At 51.2% G+C, this 26304-nt stretch overlaps 1 protein-coding gene across 4 annotated transcripts in view; it reads left to right on the plus strand.

The window, feature by feature from the left end:
• Window positions 1-26304, plus strand: part of BIRC6 (baculoviral IAP repeat containing 6) — a 3097233-nt gene that overhangs the window by 2690515 nt on the left and 380414 nt on the right. For all 4 annotated transcript variants that reach the window (XM_069607902.1, XM_069607904.1, XM_069607903.1 and 1 more), the window contains one exon: window positions 4917-5090. In XM_069607902.1, the coding sequence (XP_069464003.1) occupies window positions 4917-5090 (174 nt within the window). The remainder of the gene's footprint in view (window positions 1-4916; window positions 5091-26304) is intronic.

A 26304-nucleotide genomic window follows, 5' to 3' on the forward strand; every position in this document is an offset into this window, starting at 1 on the left:
CCCAGGGGAGTTTGTGCAGGATGATCTCACGGACATCCTTGATGTTGGTCCCCCAACTGACCCGGTACTGCCGTTTCATATGGCTCTACAGAGAAGGGTGGCGGCGGCTTGGACTGCTCCGGAGAGTCTCCCGGCGGTGGGCAGGTCCTTGTCGCAAAAATACCGTCCAGCCAGTAGCGACCCCTGCTACTTGACCAGGCACCCCACTCAGGAAAGTTTGGTGGTGCAGGCGGCCACAGCCCCGGCAAAGCAGGCGTCGTACCCTACCATCCCTCCTGATAGGGACGACAAACGTTTTGATGACTGGGCGAAGAAAGTGTTTTGTCCGGGTGGAGGAATGAGTCACATGGTGGGACTGGTGTCATCCAGGTGCGTGTCCTACAGTTTATCCATCTAGCAGCGCAGGGCAGGTTTCCCCTGCACCCTAGGCAGTGTGTGCCCCGGCCCCAGCTGCTGTTAGACACTGTCAATATCACCTGCCTCCTCTACAGCCTCCGAAGACAGGTTCTTCAAAAAGGTTCCCATGGCTAATGCGAACTCCCCAGATTGGGGCCATCCTCTGGGATGCCATCAGGGACATGCTCCCCCAGGTCACCCCCCTGGCACCCATAGTCATTCCGCATTTGGCTCCGGTGCCACAGGCCCCAGCATAGCCACCGCTGCCCCAGCCGGCTCCTCAGATTCCGTCTTCCCTGCCTCCCACAGTATAGGCGGTTCCACACCAGCCTCCGCAGCAGCCACCGGCTTCAGGCTCCACACTGCAGCCCACGGCGCCCAGCAATCCTCCACCAGTTCAGGACCCTCAGAGCGCTCTGGTGGACACTGACGAGGACCCTGACACGCCATCTTTAGCCAAGGCCTTCCCCAAATGCCTTGCAGGTTTGGCAGAATATTTGGGCCTTCCTCAGCCCGAGGTAGACAACCCGATGAGGGGGTCTTGGCAGAATTCCTCACCCTAAGACCCCCTACCAAAACGGGGATCCGGATAAAGAAAGACGTAGTTGCCCTGGCTAAGAAGGAGTCGCTGTTAGGCAGAATTATATGCAGTACCCTTTGGGAACACTACACACAGTTAATACTACAAGTGACAGTACAATTTCACCTTTGGTACAAGCCTGTACTACAGTTATAGTGGTAGTAGTAGCGGAGCAGCCAGACCTATCTGAAGAGTAAGTGAGCAGTACAAATAGTTGCACAAAGGACAGCAATTACTATGATTCAGGCAAACACTGACTCAAGGTTTCTAAGTAAAAGAATACATATTTATTTACTCAACAGTTGTATAACATTTCACTATTCTAAGCAAGTTAAAAATCATAAATACACCACACCACTTCCCTTAAATCCCAGACAAGTTAAGCTCACAAAATGAAGTGGGAGCAAAATGGCACTCGAGCAATTTAAAAGGGAGAGAAAGACAAAGTTATTAGAAATTAGGCAAAACTAACAGGTAAATACTCAGGGCAATTGAACAAGAGAGACTACAGTGAGATCAGATAGAAAATGCTTAGGGCCAAAGTCAATGGGTCAAAAGTCTTTTGCTCAAGATCACAGTTCTGGGTAGTTTGCGGTAAAGTTCGTGGCACAGATTCCGGACGAGGTTGGTTGGTAGAAAAGTTAGTTCAAAGAGAAGAGCAGGACAAGCCCTCGGATTGGAGAAAGATTTTTAACACTTTCACCGCGGCTGACAGAAATAGACAACCGGATTTCCACAGTACCTTAAAACGGACAGGGAGCTGTAGCTGAGGTGGACGTTCCTGGTGGTTCCTGCAGGCTCACGGTTCCTGAAGCGACTGTCGGACTGACATGAAGTAGGAAGACTGGAGGGTCCTGCGCCACCCAGGGAAGAAACAAGCAGCAGAGCAAAACAATGAATAAAAGGTGTGCTCCTTAAAACCCAAGCAGGGTCCAACCTTGCTGGTTATCCGGCCCACTGTAGCTCTGTACAGTGAATTCGACCAGAGGAGGGGGGTCCTGCCTTGTAGTTTGGGGCGAACTGGTTGGTCCCACCAGCTCAAGGGAAGATGTTTCCTGGAGGATCTTTTCTGTCGTCGGATTCTGGTGATTCGGACCTGCAGCAAGGCTTCACCGGGCGGTTCAGTCGTGGTAGGGGTCCTCTTCTTCCAGCTCCTCTTTGGTTCTTTCATTCCAGTGCCGACTCTTTCCAGTCCCAGAGACCTGCTTTTTATGCAGTTTTCCCCCATTCATACAGCCTGGCTGTGAATCACACAGCAGGGTGGCTGCCCTGGCAAGGCCAGTTCCCTTAGCCAATCAGACAAGAGTGCAACTTGGGTTAACAAGGGAACCCATGGCAGTGGTCCGAAGATCCCTCCCTCACATCCTACCTACCTAGACTATCAGGCGCCTTAAGGGGGGCTTCTGTGCAGAAGCACTCGAAAAGACAGCGAAGGAGTCATCACCAGTTTGGTGCGCAGAGAGAAACACGAGAAAGACTTTAACAAAAAGAAATGGCGAATAAACCTAGCCGGAACCAAAATAAAATGTATTTGGTCAAGCCGGTTTATGTTCAAGGCTAATAGAATAGCCTGAAACAATACCACGTTTATATAATATAATCGCAGTAAAAAAAAGTTAAGGTAGTTACCACTGCCACCAGCCAAGTCTTAATGTTAAGGGAGCGAAACAATGCCCTTAGAGGTACAGACAAAAAGGGATAAGAGTTAACCCTTTCCAATTCTCCATGTAAGATGGGGTGTACTGGGTCTGTGGTTTAAAGTGACTATATTCTTTCAGCTTGGAGTTCACTATGATATGGCATTTATAACGCGCCTATACACAAGTGTTTCGAGGCACGACGAAGCAGGGGGGGGGGCATAGGGAACGACAGACAACGATCCTACTAGGCCCGGTGTCATTCAGATCGTGCAAGTGCATGGGAGTGGGGAAAGATAATAAAACAGCCAGATGGTGGCAAGTGCTAAGTAAGTGCAGACATAAGTGCTGGTAGGCGGACTGTAGTGAGACCGAAACAGTCCCTATGTGCAAGGGTTGCCAGGGAGGCAGTGCAGGTGTGTAACTGGCGGTGCCTGCACCCGAATCAGACAGGGTGGCAGGTAGTTTTGACCAGTGCAGTTTCATCCAGGAATTTAGCAGGGGATAGAGGGAGAGAAAGCAGAAGCAAAGAGGAAGGTTTTGAGGCGTTTACGGAACCAGAGATGGTTTCAGGGAGGCAGGAAGGCTGTTCCAGAGGGAGACCCTGCCGAAGAGAGAGAGATCTACCATCAACGTGTTGCTTAGAGAAGCGACTGACCCTGAGGGAGTTGGGGGCAGATGAGCGAGGAGCTCGAGAAGGAAGTTATTTGGGAAGAGAGAGTTGAAGGTATTTCGGCCCCAGTAGGCCTTATGGACAATGCAGAGGGTTTTGAACATAATCCTCGCAGCCACTGGGAGCCAGTGCAGAGATTTCAGTCCTGGAGAGATACGATCCCTGGGCTTGAGGCCTAGGACATGTCTCGCAGTCCTGTTCTGGATAAGTTGCAGAGGGCAGAGAGTAGAGGCAGGCAGATTTAGATAGAGGCTGTTACAATAGTCCAGCCTAAAGAGAACCAGGGCTCTGGAGACAGTGAGCTTCTGGGGGAAGGAGAGGAAAGGAAGAATACCTCCTGAGGAGGTGCAGCTGATAGTGTGACCTCTTAGGAACGTCGGAGATGTGAGGTGAGAAGGATAGTGTGGAGACGAAGATAACCCCAAGATCTTTAGCCTTGCATGTGGGAACAGGAAGTGGGCCAAGAAAGGCCGGCCAGAGAGCTGCAGTGAAGGAGAGAGTGGGTGTGCCGATGAGTAACCCTTTTTCCTTCCCACGGCTTACCGGTTGTCTCCAGCGTTTCTCTGCTTTCCCCTGATTCGGCGTACTGGCTTTGCGTGCACCATTTGAAGCGCTGAACTTTTGTTGTGTCGGCTTTCATGGTGCATGTTTCAGACTGCTCTCCCTTTCAGCAGCAGACCGCCTGCATCCTGGTTTCTCCGTTCCCTTCTCGGATTCACCTGCTGGTCTCCTGCCACGGCATGCTTGCCTTCAGTGTGGTGCCCAGCGGTATTCAGGATTGCGGGGCAGTCCTGCATATTCAGCTATCCTTCCCCATTTCAGCTGCAGCCAGGCCGTATTTAAACTTCCTGGCTTGCTTTCTCATTTGCCAACAACTAGACCGCTGCGTTGGCAGTTGGGTCTTCATGATCCCCATTACTCTGTTATTCTTTCTTGTCAGTCATTATGGACTTGCTTTCTGAATGACTAGGCATGGACATTGAGCCTCCTGGGAAGTGATCATCACTACTCCCTCTCCCTCGTTGTCAACATATTCTCCCTAATGGGAGTTTGGGGATTAATCACAATGTCTTTTAGGAGGTGGGGGATGAGTGTAATAATGGGCAATTAAGGCATGGGGGATTAAGGGAACATTCCTGGAAGGAAATGGAGAGTATGTGGTTTTCTCCAACGATATCTGGTCTCTCTGTGAGTCACCTCCCCCCCATATTGTCCTCCCTCATATAGCCACCCCCAGGGTCAGGATCAGGCGGCGGCTGGCATCCCTTGGCCACATAAAGGGATGTCATCTCAGGGAAATTAATGACGAGATCATCAGATCTGGCTGAGAGATCAGTAGATGTCAGGATGAGGAACTAGCTATGTCTTTGACTTTTCCATTTCAGCCAGCTGTATCACTCCCCCTTTTTCACTGCACTCTGGTAGATTGTGGGAAGTTCTTCAGGTGATATTTCTGTTCTAATTCGTAGCATAATAATTAATAATTGTATGAAGTTATAGCAGTCATTTTACTGTTTCATTAAGCTACTGTTAACAGGTGTATTACTATGAGCGGCATAATATTGCAGTTTTAACCTTAACAAGCATAAATCATTTCATCAGAGTGAACTGACCATGCTCCCTTTTTCAGGCCAACCGCTTCCAGCTGAGATGACGCTTGCCCAGCTCCTCACTTTGTTGTATGACCGGAAGCTCCCACAAGGTTACAGTTCGGTAGACCTGACAGTGAAGCTTGGCTCTAAAGTCATTTCAGATCCAAGTCTGTCCAAAACAGACTCCTTTAAGCGGCTCCATACGGAAAAAGGTAAGTTTACAGTAACGCATTCTTGCTATACGCTACATCTGTCTTATGAATCCTGTGATCGGCTTTCTAAACCACTTCTTCTTTACTGACCCTTAAAATGCGTGGGTGTTAAATCTAACCTTGTTGGGTCACAGTTTAAAGTATACAATTCTAATTCAGTTAAATAGGTTTATTTGCCACGAGTTAAAAAAACGTCCAATATAGATTTTATTTTTTAAACTTGTGTTCATGAAATCATACGCTTTTAAATACATTAATTAAAACACCCCTACGAATTCGCTTTTTTATAGTCTGAATACACCTTCAAAATGGTACACCATATGGCAATACATTTTCATCTGAATGTATACATAGGTTCATACGACTAGCATCAATTGCTCTACTGTTTACTTTTGAAATTTCCTTGATTTGTACATAGTCGGCAGGCAATAAAAAACATTTCTAACAAGTTGTACACTCTTCCATCTAAGAGTATATTTACAATATAACATGCACACAATTTCTTCCCATTGGTCTATGCGGTTATCTCCGATTTTCCCTCAATTAGTAAAAATAGAGTGCGCTATCAAGGCTACTCACTCATTCCGCACTTGCCCTTCTTCCCAACTCGTTGGAAAGCCTTCTCCAGCAGACCTGACTGAAAAACGGCTCAAAAGATGGTGCATTCTGCAGCTCTAGAATTAGACTTTGGTACATGATCCCCCCGCTGTGTGCCCAATCTTGTGTTGCCCAGCAGCCAGTTCCTGTTCTTCCACCTTGCCGTCGGGGAACTGCTCTATATGTCCTTTTCTTTTTTTAATCCTTGATTTTTTCCTTATCGTAGGTTCCTTTTGTTTTGTTAGTAGAGGTTTTTCTTTCTATTGGGGACTTTTTCCTAATTCGTTTGGTTTTTAAAATCTTAAAAAAATACAATGTCTTTTTGGCTTTTTTAACTTTGTCTTGATGTACATATATCACCTCTTAAGTCACATGTCATATGTTACTGGCTTCAAATCTGCCGCAGGTGAGCACGTCCTTTCTCATTGGTCAATCCTTTCAGCGCCTCCATCAAATCCCTCAGCGCCTTAGTCTTGGACACACCCTTAGGAATCATCATCATATACAAGCAAAGGAAGGAAGCCAGCAACATTGCATTTCATGCTCCACTAAAAGTAGATGCGATTTGTCTACCAAGCTTGTTGTGGACGGCCGCCTGTAATCAGTCTTTGCTGGGCAGAAAGGTGCTACCCCAGTTTGTGGGTTCTGAGGACTGTTGATGTACATGTGATTCTGTATCTTGAAGCAAGCATGTGCATTGAGCAACTATCGGACAAGGATAGTATGGCAGTAAAGAGGGCCTTGAGGGGATTGGCTTTGTATAAGGGCTTACTTGACCTGCATTTGATGAGGCTCCAGGAGACATTTTTACATTCAGACTACTCAGTCCTCCATGAATCTTGTCCTTTTGTACCAGTGGTTTTTGTGGCTACAAATGTCCATGTTTACTGCCCGAGATGTGCCCCTGCTCATAATTTCGATTTGTACAACTATCTCAAGCTGGGAAAATGTGATTTCAAGCATGGTACCACGGGAGGTCCTCTGATACCAGAGTTCCATTTTAATAAAGGGGCATCATAAAACCAAACGATGGTCAGAGAAGCAAATGCTTAATACAGTTCGGATTCCAGAGTAATGAGTTGATAACTGCTGACTTTTCAATGACTTTTTCTCCTGTCCTAGACATCTCTCATTCTCGTCAATTGATTGCCAGCCTATTTGACATTCACTGTCCAGAGTCTTTGATTTTTGTGTTCTGCAGCTGGCGCATTCAGGTTACCTGCCTTGTATCCTTACATTGTTCCTCTAATTATGTGGATCGAAGTTGGAGCATTTATACATAGGACTACAACTTGATTCTTTTTGTTTTGGATTTGCTGGTAGATGAATTTAAGGATGAGGTTATTTCATTCTCAAGAGCTGGAACACATTAATACCCAGTGTTACCGTAGAGTACTATTTTTGGCATTCTTTTTTCAAACTCTGTTGGTACCCCAAACCTTTTGCTGTTTTCCATGGCTTTTCAACTTCCTTGTTGTGACTAGAGAGACTTCATTAGAAGTCCCACTGTCACTGAGTCCTTTTCTGCTATGCTGGTCATAGTTTCCTATATGGCTGCTAGTGCAGGCATGCTTTATAAGGACCCCCTGTAAGTCCCAGGGTTATTCCATTATTTTCAAAGTGTGTGGGGAAGAAGGCTATTGGAAACTGTAACTTAGTTTTGGCTACAGCCGGGTTTTTACTACTTCACTAGCGCAGTGCATCTGCCTGGTAGCCATTGTGGTTAATCATGCTCCCGATGATTTTCTTTTGTGGGCTTTGTCTCTGTGGGGACCACATGGCACAGCCAGAATGGTGGCTGTTGTGGTGTAGGCTCTGCCTGGTTCCACAGAGACGCACATAGTTTCGGTTTTAGACTAGAGTGGTTTAAAGTCTCTCTAACTTCAGTCTTCATCCCATGTGGGAGTGCCTATGTGTTTTTCAGTTTTTCTTGGTAGCGTTAATTGGCTGATCATCCTATCCTTTGTGTGCTGCCTGGAGTGTGATTAGTGGGGTTGCCAGCCCTTAACTGATTGTGTTAATCAATGGAGGAACCTGTGCAGTTATCGGATCAATTTCAAAAATTCACCTGAAGTCTGATTTTTTAAAATTTTTTAAATTTTTTTAATTTAATTTAAAAACATTATTTTTTATCATTTTTAACCATGCACGCTGACAGATTTATCGTTAGACATTCTTTGAACTAAGCAATGCTTAGGTGCGCCATTTAAAAAACAAACAAGCAATAAACCATAACTGTGAACGTTTCTGGTTAAGAGGAGGGATCGAAGGGACGGCGGGGAAACCGCTGCTTGCTCAGTCTGCTATGTAAGGGGAGCATTTTGCCTCTTGGGGTTCAGGCGCTTTACTTCCACGGTGAGGGATGGCATATTGTCTTATGTCTGCTGGGCCAGCTGTTCCTTACAGGGTTTTGCTAGGCCTGCGGCCTCTTAGTCTGCCTCCTCTGCCTTCTATGTAGAGCTCTTAGTCCTGCTTCGCGATCCATCGAAGGGTTGTAGGCTTTCTCGCTATACCCGGGTATTGCTGCTTGTAGTCAGGAAGGGTGCCCAGGTTTGGTAAAACTTGCTTGTGTTTCCGTGTCGCATGACTGTGATTTATTTCCTGCCACGGCCATGTCCCAACACTTGGACCACAACATCGAAGTCGTTGGGCCTTCCGGGTGTTTCCATAGTCGTGCGATTGTGATTTTTGCCGCTGTGAGGAGATGTGAGCACAGATCTGCTATGCAGCCCGTGAGTGGGAATTGATTTTCGTTCGTGGCTCCCAGCAGGACTATCCCTGGGTCCCATGGGATCGAGAGGCCTATGATCGAGCTGATGTGTTCCAGAACTTCCTTCCAAAACTGAGTGGCCTTGGGGCAGGACCATAGCAGATGGAACAGTGTGCCTTTGTCCGAGCATCCTCTCCAGCAGTGTGGTGGGATTGATGGATTGCATTTGTTGAGAATCTCAGGTGTTGGGTACCACCTGTAGCAGACTTTAATTGCGCCTTCTTTGTTGGTGACGCATTTTGAACTTTTGTGTTCCCTAGTACAGATGCGGTTCCATTCCTCAGGTTCGAATTCTCTGCCTATATCCTTTTCCCATTTCTGCATATAGGCCTCTTTTTTTACTGGGGTCTGATCTGTTTAAGAGTTTGTACAGGGTGGATATTTTGCTTGCGGAGGTGTGTGTTGTGAGCATCCTCTCTAATGCAGTTAGGTCCCCGCTTCCGTTCTTCCTGATCGCTTTGTGATATATCCAGTGTCTGAGTTGCATGTAACGGAATCTCTTTTTTGGGGACCTGGAATTTGGCTTTGCAGGCTACAAAGGTTAAGGGGACTCTGTTTTCTAGAAAGTCTGCTGTATACTTCAATCCCCCCTCCTTCCATTTGTCGAAGTTGTTTGGTGTGGTTCCCGGTGTGAAATCCGTGTTCTCCAGCATGGGGTCTGGCATGGATTCACATGCTCATGAATATTCCCCGTCGTCAGGCTGGGAATCCTCGGTAAAGAAAAAACCAGTATCAGTTTCGTTTCTGATCTGTCTTTCGTAGTAATAACCAATCACTGGTCTCTGCGTCATACTGACCACAGCCAATGACTGCCCTCTACCTAAGCACCGCCTCTGGCAGCCATCTTCAGATTTTTACCGCATGTTCATGTGTTGGGATCCTCGTGCTATCGCTCTCGAGCGTTAGTGCTATTTTTTTCACGTTTTTTCTCAAAAACTTCATTTTTTCGGTCAAAAGAGCCTCAAGCTCCACCGACTCTCCATCCGATCAACGGGGACCCGTGTCGGATTCGTCTGCGCCCCTCAAGGGTGAAGATTTCGTCGAGCTACGCTTTTGGAGGACTCCAGAAGTTTCTCAGGCCCGGTCATGGCCCAGGAGAAGGGAAGCTCGACGCCCGGAAAGCTGTTCAGGGTCTACCCTGGATGCCAGCTGCAGAATGTCTTCAAGGAGGACAAACACTCTTTTTGTCTTTACTGCCTACATGAGGACAAGACGCACGTGGAGAAGGACTGCGTTTTGCGGCAACATGTCGGAGCGGACCATGAAGGACCGCCATCAACGTCTCGCCAACTGGCTGGAAGGGAAGAGCCCGTCCGGCGAGAAGAAGAGGAAGAAATCCGAGCGGTCTTCTAAGACCTTTGAGGACGCCCCGGCGACGGGGGTCCAACATAAGGCCAAGCACCGCGAGTCCGCTGGCACCGGGAGCGCCGAACGGTCGGGCTCTACGGGCGCCAGGCTGGGCGCACCCTCCCCGGCACCATCAACCACGAGCCAACGCTCTGGGTCGGGTAAGAGGAAGGCCGAGCACCCGGCGAAGCTCCTGGAGAGGCCCCGGTCGAGCTCGAAGGCGGAGGGGGAGCGAGGCAGTGTCCCCCCCTCCAGGATAAGGCGGTGAGCGCACCTAAGGTGGTGAAGGCCTTAATCCATCCGGCCAAGCCCTCTATCGAAACTGTCGCGGCGGCCCTGGCTCAGCCTGTGGAGGCTACACCAGTGGTGGCGACCTCGGGGCTCAGAGTCTCCCTGCCACCTCGGAGGGAGTCCTCTTTTGTGCCCATCGATAGGACCCCCGTGAAATCCCCCGTGATGAAGAAAAAGGGGGGGCAGGGCGTTGTCGTAGATTCGGCCTCAACCTCGGAGGAGGAGCTGGTCGAAGTCTTAAGCCACGGCCTCGGCGTGGAAGAAGACCGGCCCGTCGGGATGGATCCCGACGCAGGTGACGACGACATCGTCGAGGGTACCGACGGGGCCCCTGATCGCCCGTCGGATTCCCCTCTGCCAGCGCCGCGAGACAACTCGGCGGCCATTTTGTTGGCTATACAGTCCTTATGCTCAGAGATAAGGACGAGACTACCGTTGCCGACGGAACCTCTCCCGTCGGGGGACCCAGAACCGGGACCTTCTGGGGTTCCCCCTACCAAGAAAAGAAGGATCCACCCTCCTCCTCCTTTTCAGCCGTCGCGCCCCTCCCAGCCCTCCTCCCCGTCCACCCGAGGGGATGATACGGGGACTGACACGGCAGCGACGGGTACGGACGACGAGGTATACGACGAGGATGTACCGTCGTCGCCTCCCACCAGGGCTTCTCTGCCCGACGAGATTGGATCGTTCCACTCCATGATCGCCAGGGTATCCGAGCTTTTCCAACTCTGCCCTGAGGAGAAGAAGGAAGGTTTCCTTTATCAGCGGTGCGAGGCCAAGAGGAAGACGGTCCTCGCAGTGCCTCTATTGGACGACATTTGGGATGAGGGCCTCACCCTCCTGAAGAACCCTTCCACGACGCCAGCTAGAAGAGACCGGTACGAGAAAAAGTACCGGGTCCCGGACACGGCCCCCCTGTGCCTCCGGGCGCAGCCTACCCCGGACTCTGTCGTCTCCGCGGCGGCCAGGAAAAAAGCGGGGGGGGTGCGGCCTCCACATCGACTTCCCCACCGGACGGCGAGGGAAAGAAATTGGACGCTATGGGACGCAGAGTCATCTCGTCTGCAGCGACGACGATTAAAGCTGCCAACGCCTTGGCTATCGTGGCCCGATACGACAGGGAGCTCTGGTACAAACTGGCTCCCCTGCTGGACTTCTTGCCGGACGACAAGAGGGCAGAGGCTCTGGAGATCCTGCAGGAAGGTGAGGTGGCTTCGGACCACGCCATTACCGTTGCGACGGACATCGCCGACACTGGGTTCCGCCAGTTGGGCAACGGCGTTTGCCTTAGGCGGCGTGGATGGCTCAAGGCTACGGACTTCCGTCAAGACGTTCAGACCAGAGTCCTGGACATGCCCTTCGATGGGAACAACCTGTTTGGGAAAACAGTGGACGATTCCCTTCAGGCCATTAAAGCGGACACCGAGACGGCCCCGGCCCTTGGAGTTCTGCAACAACGACGGACGCCCTTTCGGAGCAGCGGAGGCAAGGGCGCCTCCAAAGGTTCCGGCGGCGGTTTCTCCTCCTACCGTCAAGTGGCCCGCTTGTCGTCTCAGGAGGCCTACAGAGGACGAGGCAAGTCTGGCGGACCCCGCCGTCGTCGCCAAGGACAAGGCGGCAAAGCCTCGTCGAAGCAGGATTGAACCGGCCGTGGGGTCGTGCCCCCACCGAAGCACCCCGGTGGGAGGCCGGCTGGCGAGCTTCGTCAGCGTGTGGGAGTCCATCTCCACCGACCGTTGGGTGCTGGACGCCTTGGCCCGGGGCCACGGCTCGAGTTTCAAAGAAAGTGTCCGCGTGTCCCCCCCGTGGCCAGGAAAGAACTTCACGTCCCTCAACTTCTCCTGGAGGTAAAGGCGATGCTCAGGAAGGGCGCCATCGAACTCGTCCCAAAGAGGCTTCGGGGCTCCGGAGTTTACTCGAGATACTTCCTCGTGAAGAAGAAGACGGGGGGATGGCGCCCCATCCTGGACCTGCGACGTCTGAACAAGTTCATCAAGGCGCAAAAGTTCCGGATGGTCACCCTCCAGCACGTCCTGGGTCAGCTGGAGGAAGGAGACTTCCTGTCGTCGTTGGATTTGGAGGATGCCTACTTCCATATTCCCATCCTGAAGGGGCACCGAAAATTCCTCAGGTTTGTGGTCCAAGGGCGTCATTACCCCTACCTGGACGACTGGCTCATCCGAGCCAAGACAAGGGAGCTCGCCGTGGTTCACACGGCAAGGACCGTCCAACTTCTCACGGACCTGGGATTCTCCGTGAACTACGCCAAATCCCACCTGGTACCCGCGCAAGACGCTCTGTTTTTGGGAGCGAGGCTCAACACAGTGTCCCTTCTGGCCTCCCCGTCGGAGGAGAGGACCAGGACCATCCTGGGCAAGGTGCAGCGGATGTTGGTGGCCGACGCGGCCAAGGTGAGGTCCATCAAGTCCCTCCTCGGAATGATGTCTTCCTGCATCTACCTCATTCCCATGTGCAGGCTCCGGATGCGCCCGTTGCAGGAGTTCCTGGACGCGCGCTGGATCCAAACGACGGGCAGCTTCGAGGAAAGGATCACACTCGACGAGAGTTTCCGACGAGCGATCCGGTGGTGGGGCACCCGCGCGCATCTGACGGCGGGCATGGACTTCCAGACCCCAGCCCACCAGGAGACAGTGACCACGGATGCCTCCCTGGAAGGGTGGGGAGCGCACACCGAAAATCTGCACGCAAGAGGCCTTTGGCTCCCGACGGAGAAATCCTTACATATCAACGTCCTGGAGCTCCGTGCAGTGTTTTGGGCCCTCGGGTCCTTCCTTCCGTCCCTCAAGGGCAAGGGGGTGAGGATCTTCACCGACAACACCACCACCATGTTTTACATCAGGAAACAGGGCGGAACGAGGTCCCCAGCACTGTCCAAGGAGGCGCAGGACCTGTGGCATTGGGCAGTCGCCCAAGGGATGTTTCTGGTGCCGTTTCATCTGGCAGGGATAAAAAACACCATCGCCGACTCACTCAGCAGGGAGCTGTGCTCGTGCCACGAGTGGGAACTACGGCAGGATCTAGTGGATCGCCTCTTCCGACGGTGGGGCACACCCCAGATCGACCTGTTCGCGACGGCGACAAACTCCAAGTGCCGGAGGTTCGCCAGCAGGTTTCCCCAGGCGAGGAGCATGGGCGATGCTTTCTCGTTCCCCTGGGAGGGCCTGTTCCTCTACGCGTTCCCTCCTTTGCCACTGCTAATCCGGCTCGTCACCAGCTCAAGAGGTCACGGTGCAGGATGATCCTCGTCGCACCTGCGTGGCCGAGGCAGATATGGTTCCCGGACCTTCTGGACTTGTCAGCGTCCCCGCCAATCAAGCTGCCGGTGGACGCGGATCTGCTCTCCAGGGAAGGAGGCGCCATCCTCCACCACGCCCCGAAATCGCTGAACTTGCAGGCCTGGCTCCTGCAGCGCTAGAGTTTGGAGGATACGACATACCGGTCGACTGCAGAGAGGTTCTTGCAAAGGCCAGGGCGTCCTCGACTCTTAAATGCTACGGACACAAATGGAAGAGGTTCTCTGTCTGGTGCCACGCACAGAAGATTAACCCTCTACGGATTACGGCTCCCCAAGTACTGCCGTACCTGCTGACGCTGGCCAAAGCTGGACTGGCACACGCGTCCATCAAGATTCATCTTGCTGCGATCTCCCGATACACCAGAACCACGGGGCGGACGTCCTTGTGGTCTCATCGTCTGGTGAAAGAGTTCATGAAGGGACTGTTCAGATCGTTCCCGCCGGTGAAGGCTCCGGCCCCAGCGTGGGAGCTCAACGTGGTGCTGACCAAGCTCGTGGGACCTCCGTTCGAGCCTCTGCACTCGGCCCCGTTAAAGTTTCTGTCGTGGAAAACAGCGTTTCTTGTGGCCATCACCTCCGCACGACGGGTGGGAGAGATCCAGGCCCTTTCCTGCAAGGCCCCGTACTTGACTTTTCACGACACGAGGGTAGTGCTCAGGACGCACCCCTCCTTCATGCCCAAGGTACCGTCGGACTTCCACCTCAACGAACCCTTGGTCTTGCCTGTATTCTTCCCGTCGCCTTCGTCGCCGGCTGAGAGAACTTTGCACTCGCTGGATGTGGCTAGAGCGCTGAAGTTCTACGTGGACCGCACAAACTGTTTTCGGAAGACGTCACAACTCTTTGTGAACTTTGGACCTGTCAATCAGGGGAAGGCTCTCTCGAAGGCTTCCATTTCCAGATGGCTCTCCGGCTGTATCATGTACTGTCATCGGTTGGCAAACCGTCCGCTGCCTGGCCGTCCGAGAGCCCATTCCACCAGAGCGATCGCAGCTACCACGGCGTTCCTTTCTGGTGTGCCCCTGCTGGACATATGCAGGGCTGCTACGTGGAGGTCGACGCACACCTTCACGAAGTTCTACTCTGTCGATCGGGATTCCAGGGAGGAGTCCAGGGTCGGCCAAGCAGTGCTGCGCAACCTGTTCGCCTGAGGTGAGCCTGGTGAGGAGGTAAGATGCTTAATGTTGGTTTTGATGCAATGCTTAATGTTGAGCCTTTGCCACCTCCCGTGGTTGTGCATGTGTGTACTGCTGTGTATTCTTTATTCATGAGCATGTGAATCCATGCCAGACCCCATGCTGGAGAAGGAACAAGTTACTTACCTGTAACTGTTGTTCTCCAGCATGGGTCTGGCATGGATTCACATGCGAACCCTCCCGCCTACCCCTCTGCGGCTCTTCACTTGGTCATACTGCCACTTCACGTGCTTCCAAATCTGAAGATGGCTGCCAGAGGCGGTGCTTAGGTAGAGGGCAGTCATTGGCTGTGGTCAGTATGACGCAGAGACCAGTGATTGGTTATTACTACGAAAGACAGATCAGAAACGAAACTGATACTGGTTTTTTCTTTACCGAGGATTCCCAGCCTGACGACGGGGAATATTCATGAGCATGTGAATCCATGCCAGACCCATGCTGGAGAACAACAGTTACAGGTAAGTAACTTGTTCCTTGTCCCAGATCAGTGAGAGCGGTCCCACAGCGCTTCCGCAGTTCGGCAGGCAGGCAGCTCTTTTCCAGCGTTCCACTGTGTTTTTGGTCGCGGCTAAGGGGCCCGAGTTGGGGGGCCTCTCGGGTTTCGCAATATGTGGCAGTGATTCCAATGGTTTCCGACTCCAGTTTTGCTCCAGCTTGGTCCTGCGTGGTTGGTTTGTGCTTTTGTTGCACGTGAATGCCTGTAAAAGTTGCACCGCAAGGGCGTACCTAGCTACGTCTGGGACCCCTAGGCCGCCCACCCCCGGACCTCAAAGCATGATACGGCTCGGAATCCGCAGCTTCTTTCCTTCCCAGGCGTATTTCAGCATGCTTGCTTGTAGTTTCTGGATGTCCTGCTTCGGGATTTCAGCTGGGATTGCTGAGCAGTAGTAGATCAGTCTTGGGATCAAATTAATCTTCAGTGCGGCCTGTTTGATTCGGATGTATCATTTCTGGGAGGAGTCGAGCCAGTCTGCCCGCTAAGATTTTCGCAAACACTTTGGGATCATTATTCAACAGCGTTATGGGCCTGTAAGATGAGGATTGGTCTGGGCTTTACCCTGGTTTGGGAATGAAGACCGTCGGGGAGTCCTCCATGGATGGGGTTGTGGTGCCATTTGAGAGAAATTACTTGTATAGGCTTGTTAGCTGAGTAGCTAAGATGTGGGCGAACTTCTTGTAAAACTTGGTTGTTGGCCCGTCCATGCCTAGGGCCATGTTCTTCAGGGTGCGGATGGTGACCACCACTTCTTCAGTAGTGATTTGGAGTTCAAGGGCTTCCAGTTGGGGGTGCGGCTAGCCCTTTGGGGCAGAGTTTAGGCATTTTAGCTGCGCCGTCTGTTAGGCAGAATTATATGCAGTACCCTTTGGGAACACCACACACAATTAAGACGACAAGTGACAGTACAATTTCACCTTTGGTACAAGCCTGTACTACACGGTGTCCAGTCAAATGGTCGAAAATAAAAGATCGAATGGCCATTTGATTGACAGTCAAATGGTCGAAAAAAAAGGTCGAATGTTTTATTTATTTATATATATATATTAAGTTTTGGTTGGTTAAAAAATATTTTTAATAAAGAAAACAGGGGGTTGAGGGGGGAATCCCCCCCCAAAAAAATAAAAGAAATCGACCATTTTTTTCGACCATTTGACTGTCGATCAAATGGCATTTGATCCTTTGGTTTTCGACCAAATGACTGGTAACCGTACTACACAGTTATAGTGGTAGCAGTAGTGGAGCAGCCTGACTTATCTCAAGAGTAAGTGAGCAGTATTAAATAGTTACACAAAGGACAGCAATTACTATGATTCAGGCAAACACTGACTTAAGGTTTTCAAGTAAAAGAATATACATTTATTTCACTCTTCAGTATTATAAGCAGTCTAAAAATCACACTCTTAATTCACCACACCACTTCCCTTAAATTCCAGACAAGTTAAGCTCACAAAATGAAGTGGGAGCAAAATGGCACTCCAGCAATTAAAAAGGGCGGGAAAGACAAATTTAATAGAAATAAAATCGCACCAACAGGTAAGTACTCAGGGCAATTGAACAAGAGGATCTACAGAGATAGAATCAGATAGAAAAGGCTTAGGGCCCAAGGCAATGTGTCAAAAGTCTTTTGCTCAAGATCACACAGTTCAGGGTAGTTTGCGGTAAAGTTTGTGCCACATTTTCCGGACGAGGTTGGTTGATACAAAAGTTAGTTCAAAGAGAAGAGAAGGACAAGCCCTCGGATTGGAGAAAGATTTCAAACACTTTCACCGCGGTTCAACAAAACGGACAACCGGATTTGCACAGTACCTTAAAACGGAGAGGGAGCTGTAGCTGAGGCGGACGTTCCTAGTAGTTCCTGCAGGCTTGCGGTTCCTGAAGCGACTGTCGGACTGACAAGAAGTAGGAAGACTGGAGGGTCCTGCACTACCCATGGAAGAAACCACTAGCAGCAGAGCAAAGCAACGACTAAAAGGTGCGCTCCTTAAAACCGAAGCAGGGTCCGACCTTCCTGGCTATCCGGCCCACTGTAGCTCTGTACAGCGAATTCGACCAGGGGGAGGGATCCTGGCTTGCAGTTTGGGTGAACTGGTTGGTCCCACCAGCTCAAGGGAAGAGGTTTCCTGGAGGATCTTCTCTGTTCGATTCTGAAGATGGGACCTGCAGCAGGGCTTCACCGGGTGGCTGTCGTTGTAGGGGTCCTCTTCTGCCAGTTCCTCGTTGGTTCTTTCGTTCCAGTGGCGACTCTGCCTTTCGAGTCCCAGAGACCTGCTTTTTATGCAGTTTTCCCCCATTCATACAGCCTGGCTGTCAATCACACAGCAGGGTGGTTGTCCTGGCAAGGACAGTCCCCTCAGCCAATCAAACAGGAGTGCGACTTGGGTTACCCAGGGAACCCATGGCAGGGGTCCGAAGATCCCTCCCTCACATCCTGCCTACCCAGACTTTCAGGTGCCTTAAGGAGGGCTTCTGTGCAGAACCCCGTGTAAAGACAGCGAACAAAGGAGTCATCCCCGGTTTGGCGCGTAGAGAAAAACACGAAGACTTAAGCAAAAAGAAATGGCGAATAAACCCAGTCGGAGCCAAAATAAAATGTATTTAGTCAAGCGGGTGTATGTCCGAGGTTAATATAATATCCTAAAACATTACCACGCTTATATAAGATCATTGCGGTAGAAAAGTTAGGGTAGAGACCACTGCCACCAGCCAAGTCTTATGTAAAGGGAGCGAAACAATGCTCCAAGAGGCACAGACAAAAAGGGATAAGAGTTAACCCTTTCCAATACTCCATGTAAGATGGGGTGTACTGGGTCTGTAGTTTAAAGTGACTAAAGTAAACTTAATGGCAACTTTACCCTTTTCTGGGGGACAGTAGTCAGCCCCATAAAATGGAGTCGGTGGGAAGTCTCAAAGACAACCCTGTATCACTGCACTGAAGGTGATGTGTAACACACATGAAAATATGAGGCCATGGAGTAGGTGAGGCTCCAGTGCTCAAGATCACACAAAGTGCAAACAGGAACAGCAAAACGCATGTAAGAGTGGGGAAAAAGGCTCGCACTCTTACCAGGTTAGAAAAATAAATCCTAGAAATCCAGCAAAGCTGCTGAGGGACTCATTAGGTAAAGGAAATCAGCCATTTATGAGAATCCTCCCTAACACTGTCTTGTCTGTTGGGGCGCACCTGTCATGGTGTTTGCCGGGTATTCTGTCATTATCTCCTGTATCTCAGAGCTCGCGTAGCAGTGTTTACCGTTTCGGTCTAGAAGGCATTGGATGATGATCCGCGAGTACAGTTTCTTGAGCTTGTGCACCAGCAAGCGGTTCGCTTTGTTGCTGTTTAGGTAATAATAATGTTTCGTGTAGGCCAGGGCTCTAGCTAATCGGTCTGCATCGTGCATATGCAATGCTGTTTTTGCCTTTTTGAGCTCTCTGCTTGTTTTCGTGGTTTGGCGTCTTTTTAAGTTGGCTTCTAGTTCCTCAACTCTCTCCTCCAAGAACGCTTGTTGCAGCTGGTTCAGTCTTCTGTGTCTTGCCGTGCAGTTCATTGCCACCCCTCTGATTACTGGTTTCATTGTGTCCCAGATGATCGCCTTAGACGTGTCGTTTTTCGTATTTTCCTTGAAGTAGTTTGTAAGGGCTTCTGCCAATTCCGTACTAGATGCGATGTCTGCTAGGATGTAATCCAGCAGTTTCCGGAACCTCGAGTGGGGGGGGGTCTGGCAACCCCTGCACACGCAGGCACAGTCTGGTGTGAGTCTGATATTATTCTGTTCCTTATTTGGATATCTTCGATGCATAGAAAGAGAACATTGGATGCCAGTAGTAGGTCTATCCGGGAATATCCTTTGTGGACGTGAGAGAAGAAGGTGTAATCTCGGGCACCTCAGTTGGCTAATCTCCAAATGGCAATAGTCATTCTCCCTTAGGAATTCTGCCATTCCCAGCACTTTGGCAAAATCCTCCCTGGTAACGTCTTGCCAGTGTTTGGATCCAGGGTAAGGTTGAAGTCGCCACCAATTAATAGGTGACCTTTGGTGAAGGCTGATATGGTAGGCAGGATGTTGCGTAGAAAACTGATTTGTGCATTGTTGGGGTAATATATTACTGCTAGGGTAATCGGCAGCTCGCATAGGTTGACCTTCAATAGGAGGAACCTCCCCTCTGGGTCTCTTTGGACTGTAATTTGCGTTTTGTCCTGAGGAGGTGAAGTATCGCTTGGGGTACCGTAGGAATTTGATACGCTTTTCGTCCCCTGCCAGGAGGTGGGTCTCTTGTAGACAGACATCTGGTGCCAGCTGGGAGAGTCTGTGTTCCACTGATTTCCTTTTTTGGGGGGGCGTTTAAACCTTGTACGTTCCACGTCATCATAGCAAGTTCTCCATTGTTGGTAGCCATTTAGGCAGTGGCTGGTTGGCCTGCGTCGAGTTTCCCACCGATCTTGCGGGTGCTCCTGTGTCGGTCTGTGGGTCGAGGGCGTCCCCAGGAGTCTGGTTACCTTATGCCGTGGAATGTTGTACTCTGCATCGTGTTCCTTTTGAGTATGAGTTTTGCTCCCCCTGTTGTGCTTCCCTCTAGACCCACGATCCCCCAGTTCCCCCCACCCCTAGCAGCGATGAACCAAAACAAATAACTGGTTGTCCGGCCCAGCCTTCACCCAACGGGACATCCGGCTGTGCCAATGCACCCAACTCCGGTTGAGGCAATTGCGCCTCTTCTTGCTCAGGTAGAACTTGGTGGTTGCATATGCTTTGTGTTTTCTATGCTGCTTGACTTGTATATTTCGTCGCCACAGGGAGACTGGAGCACCTGTTTCTATGGGATTCATGTTATTGCTTTGCAGCGAGTAGGAGCCGGATTATCTTCTGGCGTAGCCGCTTAGCCGTGCCACTTGCTCCTCCTTTGTTGATTTACCGTGGTTGCCGGCAGTTTCTAATTGGTCTGGGACGGGATGGTATCGTAGCCCTGAAGGGGCGGTTGCGTGGAGGTTCCATCCTCCGCGGTTGTTTTTTTGGTTTTGGATGCAGGGCCTCTGATTCTACGCCGTCTCTTCACCTGTGACCAGGATCGCAGGGATTCTCTCGGAGCAGATGTTGTGGGAGGCTCTCCCCTGTCTGGTTCGTCTGCCTCTGGGTTCATAAGGCTATCTGCTTCCTTTGGGGAAAGGATGTGCCAGGTTTTGACCTCCCAGGTGAAGTTTAGACCCGAGGGGAAGGTCCAGCGATTAGTTGGGCTCTGGATCCTTTGTCCTTTGCCTCCTGCCTTTCCCTGCTAAAGGAATCCCTTTCAGGGCCATTTCCTTTCTTCATGCAGTCCTTAATGCTGGTTGGACTGCCTGTCCTTCCTACAAGCTGCCTCGTCTACAGTTGCTGTAATCCTGATGGCATCCTTCTGGCCCACCTGCCTAAAGTCGTGGGGCTCTCCTTACTTTCCTGGCCCGGAAACCTGAGTTGCTGCTAGATGGTCTGCCTCAGCTCCAGCATTCGACTTCCTGAGTCACCTCTGCCATTGTTACTATCTGGCTGGTCTGTGATCCTTGCTGCGTCCTGCAGAGTGCTCCTGACACTGATAGATGTAATGGAGGAAGTGCCGAACCTCAAAGATGTGTGGGATTTGTATTCCCTATACTTTAGTTCCCAATACAACTGGGGGTTGAAGACCCTTTCTGAGCTTGCCATTTCTAAGGCTGTTTCACCCCTTTGAGACCTTCCACGTGGCCATGATGTCAGGGATCTGTGATGCTCTAAGATTGGGGCTTGGTTAACGCTCTAGATATAAAGTATACTTATTTTAACCTCCTTATAGGGAAAGAGCACAAGAAGTTCCTGACATAATCACTGAGTTATATCTTTACAGTGCAAATGTCTTCATTTAGATGTGTACAATGAGGTGGGTGTATTCACCAAAGTACTAGCTCTAGTGGTGGCACATCATGTGCTCGATGGAAATCATGTGTACCCCTTTATATAGACTGGTAAGTGCCCATGCAGGATTCTCGTGTTGGAGAATGTTCTAAAGGTGTGCAGAACTCTATTCTACCTTGGTTTTTTTGATGAGCCAAAATAAATCCATCATCCTTGTAGGGCAGCAGAGCCCAGAAGAGCTGGAGGGGCCAGAATTGTTACTGCAGATCTTTGACTTTGCAAAGTTCCAGTGTTTTCCAAGACACTGGCCAGGACCACTCTCGCTTCCCTAACTGTGACCACGGACCTACAGGATTGGACCCTACCTTTTAACCAAACTTTTATTTTCATTTTACCAGCAGTACATGACTTCCTGTCAGCCAATTTCACAGTACGACAAATTGAAAAGCAAAAACTGTAACAAGACTCCCCCCCCCCCCTTAATAACTCTCCTTACCTCCCGCCACCCCATTCCCATAGAAATTTCTGAGCTGATCAATTCCCCTTTTAGTGCTGACACCCTTACCCCACTTAGCCCCCCCTCCCTCAGGCACTTCCATTCTGATTGTTTCCATTTTGCCCAGAACTTCTTATGTTTGATGGGCCACCCGCTATTCTTGTATACCAACTTCTCCAGTATGGGGTCTGGCATAGATTCACATGCTCATGAAGATTTCCTGTCGCACCTTTCCACCATGACCAAGGAAAAGAGATGCTTCTTCAAACTGCACGACATGTGGATTGAGGAATGTGTACGTCAAAGATCGACACCATAAATGTCTATATTGCCTGCATCCGGACCATGATGAGGGATGCAAGGTCAGCAGTGGATTTTTAAAGAAGAGAAAGAAGGATCGCTATAGCATGCTGGCAGGGTGGCTCAAATCAGGCAAGGCCTCTGGCTCTGCCTCCTGGCATGGTCATGCTTCCCCCAAGCCCGGCTGGTCCCACAAGCGAACGTGCTCAAAAAAGAGGTTGAGACCCTATGAAGACTCTCCGCCCTCGTGGATCCAAAAGGAGACCTAGCTGCACGACATTGATCACACTGGGTTTGCCCCTACTGCGGGTTCCAGCTCGGGAAGGACAAGATTGCCATCACCGACTAAGTCTAAGTCTACGTCAAGTCTACCAGTGAGGGGCGCTCCCTCTAAGAGAATGTCCTTGACTCCTTCAAAACTCTGCTTACCATCAGCAGACAAGCCGACGAAGGAGAAATATAAAGGTGTCCCTTCGCTGCCCCTCACCCCACGGCGACGCCATCGGCAGCTCAACCGGCCAAAAAACAACTTTGTCATCGACGGTCACGACCACGTCGACGAAGGCTCCTGCAACCACCCCGTCGACCATGGGTGCCAACTTTTGGTTTTTCCAAGGGGGGGCAACGAGGGCCAGCGAAAAAAAGAAGTCCCATTCTAAGAATAGGGACTTTCATGAAAATAGCATTTCCCTGGGGGTGCCCAGGCCCCGGAGCACCTGTGTACTCCGCGCCCCTGCCGTTGACGACCACTACTTCATCAAAGGTGGGGCTGGCCACAAAGGTACTATCCACTGTCATGGCAGCAGTCACTCCTCAGGTGTCCCTACAGCCACAGCGTCAAGCAGCTGCTGCTGCTCTTGCTAAGACCCCTTGAAGTCTCCAGAGAGAAAAGGTACGGAACCACAAGCTACTCTGGTGAAACCAGTGCAGAGTTAATCAAGCTTTGAGGAGGGTGACGATAATCTGCCCAAACACTATTATTCAGACCACGACGAGGCTCTGGGACCAGTGTCTGTAGGTGGGCTCACACTGTGGGGACCCAATCCCGCACCGCGCCAGAGGAGGCTTATCAGTCAAGAGCCTCCACCACTCATTCCTTCCACGCCTCAGCCGAGGGACATGTCTCTGGACATTCTGACCACGCTGCACACGCTTGTTTCGGAAATTCCACCGAGACTGCCTCCCACACCGGTCCATGCTCCATCTAGGAGTCACCAAGGCCGCTTCCTGGGAGCACTCCCCGGCGCAAGCGAAGGTCAAAGGACCCGGCTGATCCAAGGCATCAACCAACACCTCCCCCACCGCCTCCACCTTGGGATTTGACCCCGACTGGGGATCCGGCAGCTCACACGGGCACGTATACGGAGACTACAGTAATGGACACAATGCTGATTATTTTGTACCAGCTGAAGTGGAGCCAGCGGGCACGGATCAACCAGACAGTCCCTCCACCTTGATGAGTTCAGCTCTTTTCATCCTATGATATCCAGGACATCAGAACCTTTTCAACTGGTGCCTGAGGAGAGTCAAAAGGAAGGATTCCTTTACCAACGACGTGAGTCCAGATGCAAGACCATCATCTCCATTCCCTTGCTAGACGATATCTGGGATGAGGGCTTGGCACGAATTAAAACTCTGAGCACTGCTCCACCCAAGCGGGATAGGCTTGAGAAGAAATACAGAATTCCGGACTCAGCCCCCACAAGTGCCTGAGGTCGCAGCCTTCACCCAACTCTGTGGTGTCAGCGGCAGCCAGGAAACGTTTGGCAAACCTGCTGTCCTCTTCCATGGTGCCCCCGGACCAGGAAGGTAAGACGGTGGACGAGATGAGGAAAAGGATAATCTTTACTGATGCCAGCACCATTAAGGCCGCTAACGCCCTGGCCATTTTGTACCGCTATGATCGAGAACTATGGTATAAATTGGGCCCCATTTTGCACTTCTTACCTGAGGAAAAGAAGGTAGAAGCTCTGGCGCTGTTACAGGAAGGGGAAGTGGGTTCCAACCACACAATTGCAGTGGTGATGGACATCACGGACACTGGGTTCCGTTTAAACGGCAACCAAGTGTTTCTTCGACAGGGATGGGTGAAAACCACTAGCTTCATACCGGACATTCAGTCCAAAGTGTTGGACATGCCATTTCATGGAGAGAACCTCTTTGGCAAGACAGTGTTTCTGCAAATTATCAAGACCGACACAGAAACGGCACATTCGCTTGGTACCCTACAGCAACATCTTTCGTCCTTTTGTTCCTTGAGAGGATGGTCTGGCAGGTCTTCCAAGGGATTTACCACCCTTTATAGAAAGCCTTCCCGCTGCATCACTCGAGGCCTACCGCTCACAGGCATACCGCAGTGGAGGACCGTGTTGGTGCGGCCTGCAGGGCAGAGCCCGATCACAAAACAGGCATGAACCGGCCGTGGACTCGTGCCCCCACTTGTGCACCTCAGTGTGAGGCCGGCTGACGAGGTTCGTCAGCGAATGGAAGACCATCGCCACCGACAGATGGGTGCTGGATGCTCTCGAACAGGGGCACACCTTGGAGCTACAATACAGGTGTCCTTGTATCCCCCAGAGGCTCGACAACAACATGTGGCGCAGTTGCTATAGAAGGTCCATGCTATGTTAAAAAAGGGGGCGATGGAACCCATCCCCCAGTGCCCCCGGGGCTCTGCAGTATACTACAGAAATGTTCTGGTCCGAAAGAAGTCAGGAGGGTGTAAATGGATGCGGAGATGCCTCAACACGTACTTGAAGCCCCATAAATTCAGGATGGTCACGTTGCAGCACGTGCTCTGCCAACTGGAGCAAGGCGACTTCCTGGCATCACTGAATCTGGAGGACACCTATTTCAATATTTCTATCCACCGGAACCACTGCAACTTACTGCGGTTGTGGTCCAGGGACGGCACTATCAGTTCAGTTCAAGGCCCTCTCCTTCGGCCTGAAATTGGCCCCAAGGGTCTCTGCAAAATGATTGGCTCTGCGGGCGGTGCATCTTCACCTCGAGGGCATCCACGTCTACGCTTATCTGGACTATTGGCTCATCCGATCCTCCTCCCACGCACTGCCGAGCCAACACACTGTGAGGACTGTGTGTCTGCTGACGGATCTGGGATTCTTCATAAATTATCCAAAGTCCTGCTTGAAGGCTTTCCAGGGCGCAGTTTCTGGGAGCCCGACTCAACACAGTAACTTGTCTGGCTTACCCTCGGAAGAGAGGATGATAGCCATCCTAGGGAAGGTGCAGTGCCTGCCGTCTGTGCAGTCGGCTGCTGTGAGAGCCGTAAGTCGCTGCTGGGCATGATGTCCTCCTGCATCAACCTCGTTCGCCTTTGCAGACAACAGATCAGGCCTCTCAAGGCTTTTCTGAATGCGAGGTGACTGCAAGTCTCGGGATCGTGGATGGACAAGATCGCCCTCAACGAGGAGTTTGATGGGCAGTGGTAGGTTGGGGAGCACACACCAGAGGCCTCTGGCTGCCAGAAGAAAAGACCCTTCACATCAACGTCCTGGAGCTTTGTGCCCTCTTCTGGGCCCTCAATTCATTCCTGCCGTCGCTGAGGGGCCAGGTTGTGAGGAACTAAACGGACAACACCACTACCATGTTCTACATCCGAAAGCAGGGCGGGACGTGCTCTCTGGCTCCCTCCAGGGAGGCCCAGGATCTGTGGCACTGGGCCATTCATCAGGACATGTTTCCAGTCCCTTTTCACCTGGCGGGCAAATCAAGAACACCATTGCAGACTTGCTTAGCAGGGAACTACGTTCTTGCCACGAGTGGGAGCTTCTCCAGGACCAGGTGGATCTTCTATTCCACGAATGGGGTCAACCCCAGATCAACCTGTTCGCAACGACGACGAATTCCAGGTGTCAGAAGTTCGCCAGCGGTTCCCGCAGCTGAGGAGCATGTGGGATGCGTTCTCGTTCCCATGGGAGGGACTTTTCCTATGCGCTTTTCCTCTGTTCCCTCTGTCCATCGGGCTGCCTCTACTTTGCGATCTTCTCTCCAGAGAGGGAGGGGTGATTCTGCACCAAGACCCAGCGTCGCTGAACTTCAGGGCCTGGCTCCTGCAGCCCTAGATTTTAGACATTATTCTTTACAGGCAGAATGTAAGGACATCCTGGCCAAGGCCAGAGCCTCTTCAACGTTGACGTGTAACAGCCATAGGTGTGTGGTGCCGGGCTCAGAAGATTACTCCTGCGCATCACAGCCCTGCAGCCCCTACCATACCTGGTTTCCTTGACCAAGGCTGGTCTGGCTCACGCCTATATCAAAGTACACTTGGCCGCTATATCCCGTTACACCAGGTCTCCGGGTAGGCCTTCCCTGTGGTCACAGACTCGTCAAGGAGTTCCTCAAGGGCCTCTTCAGGACTTCCACCAGTGAAGTCTCCTAACCCAGCTTGGGAGCTCAACATGGTCTTGACTAAACGCATGTGGGCGCCCTTTGAGCAGATGCATCAAGCCCTGCTTAAGTTCCTCGTGTGGAAGATGGCTTTCCTTGTGGCGATCACCTCGGCCAGGCGGGTCGGGGAG

The sequence above is a fragment of the Ambystoma mexicanum genome, chromosome 4q (genome assembly GCF_040938575.1).
Source record: "Ambystoma mexicanum isolate Mex_15411 chromosome 4q, UKY_AmexF1_1, whole genome shotgun sequence".
Lineage (NCBI taxonomy): Eukaryota > Metazoa > Chordata > Amphibia > Caudata > Ambystomatidae > Ambystoma > Ambystoma mexicanum.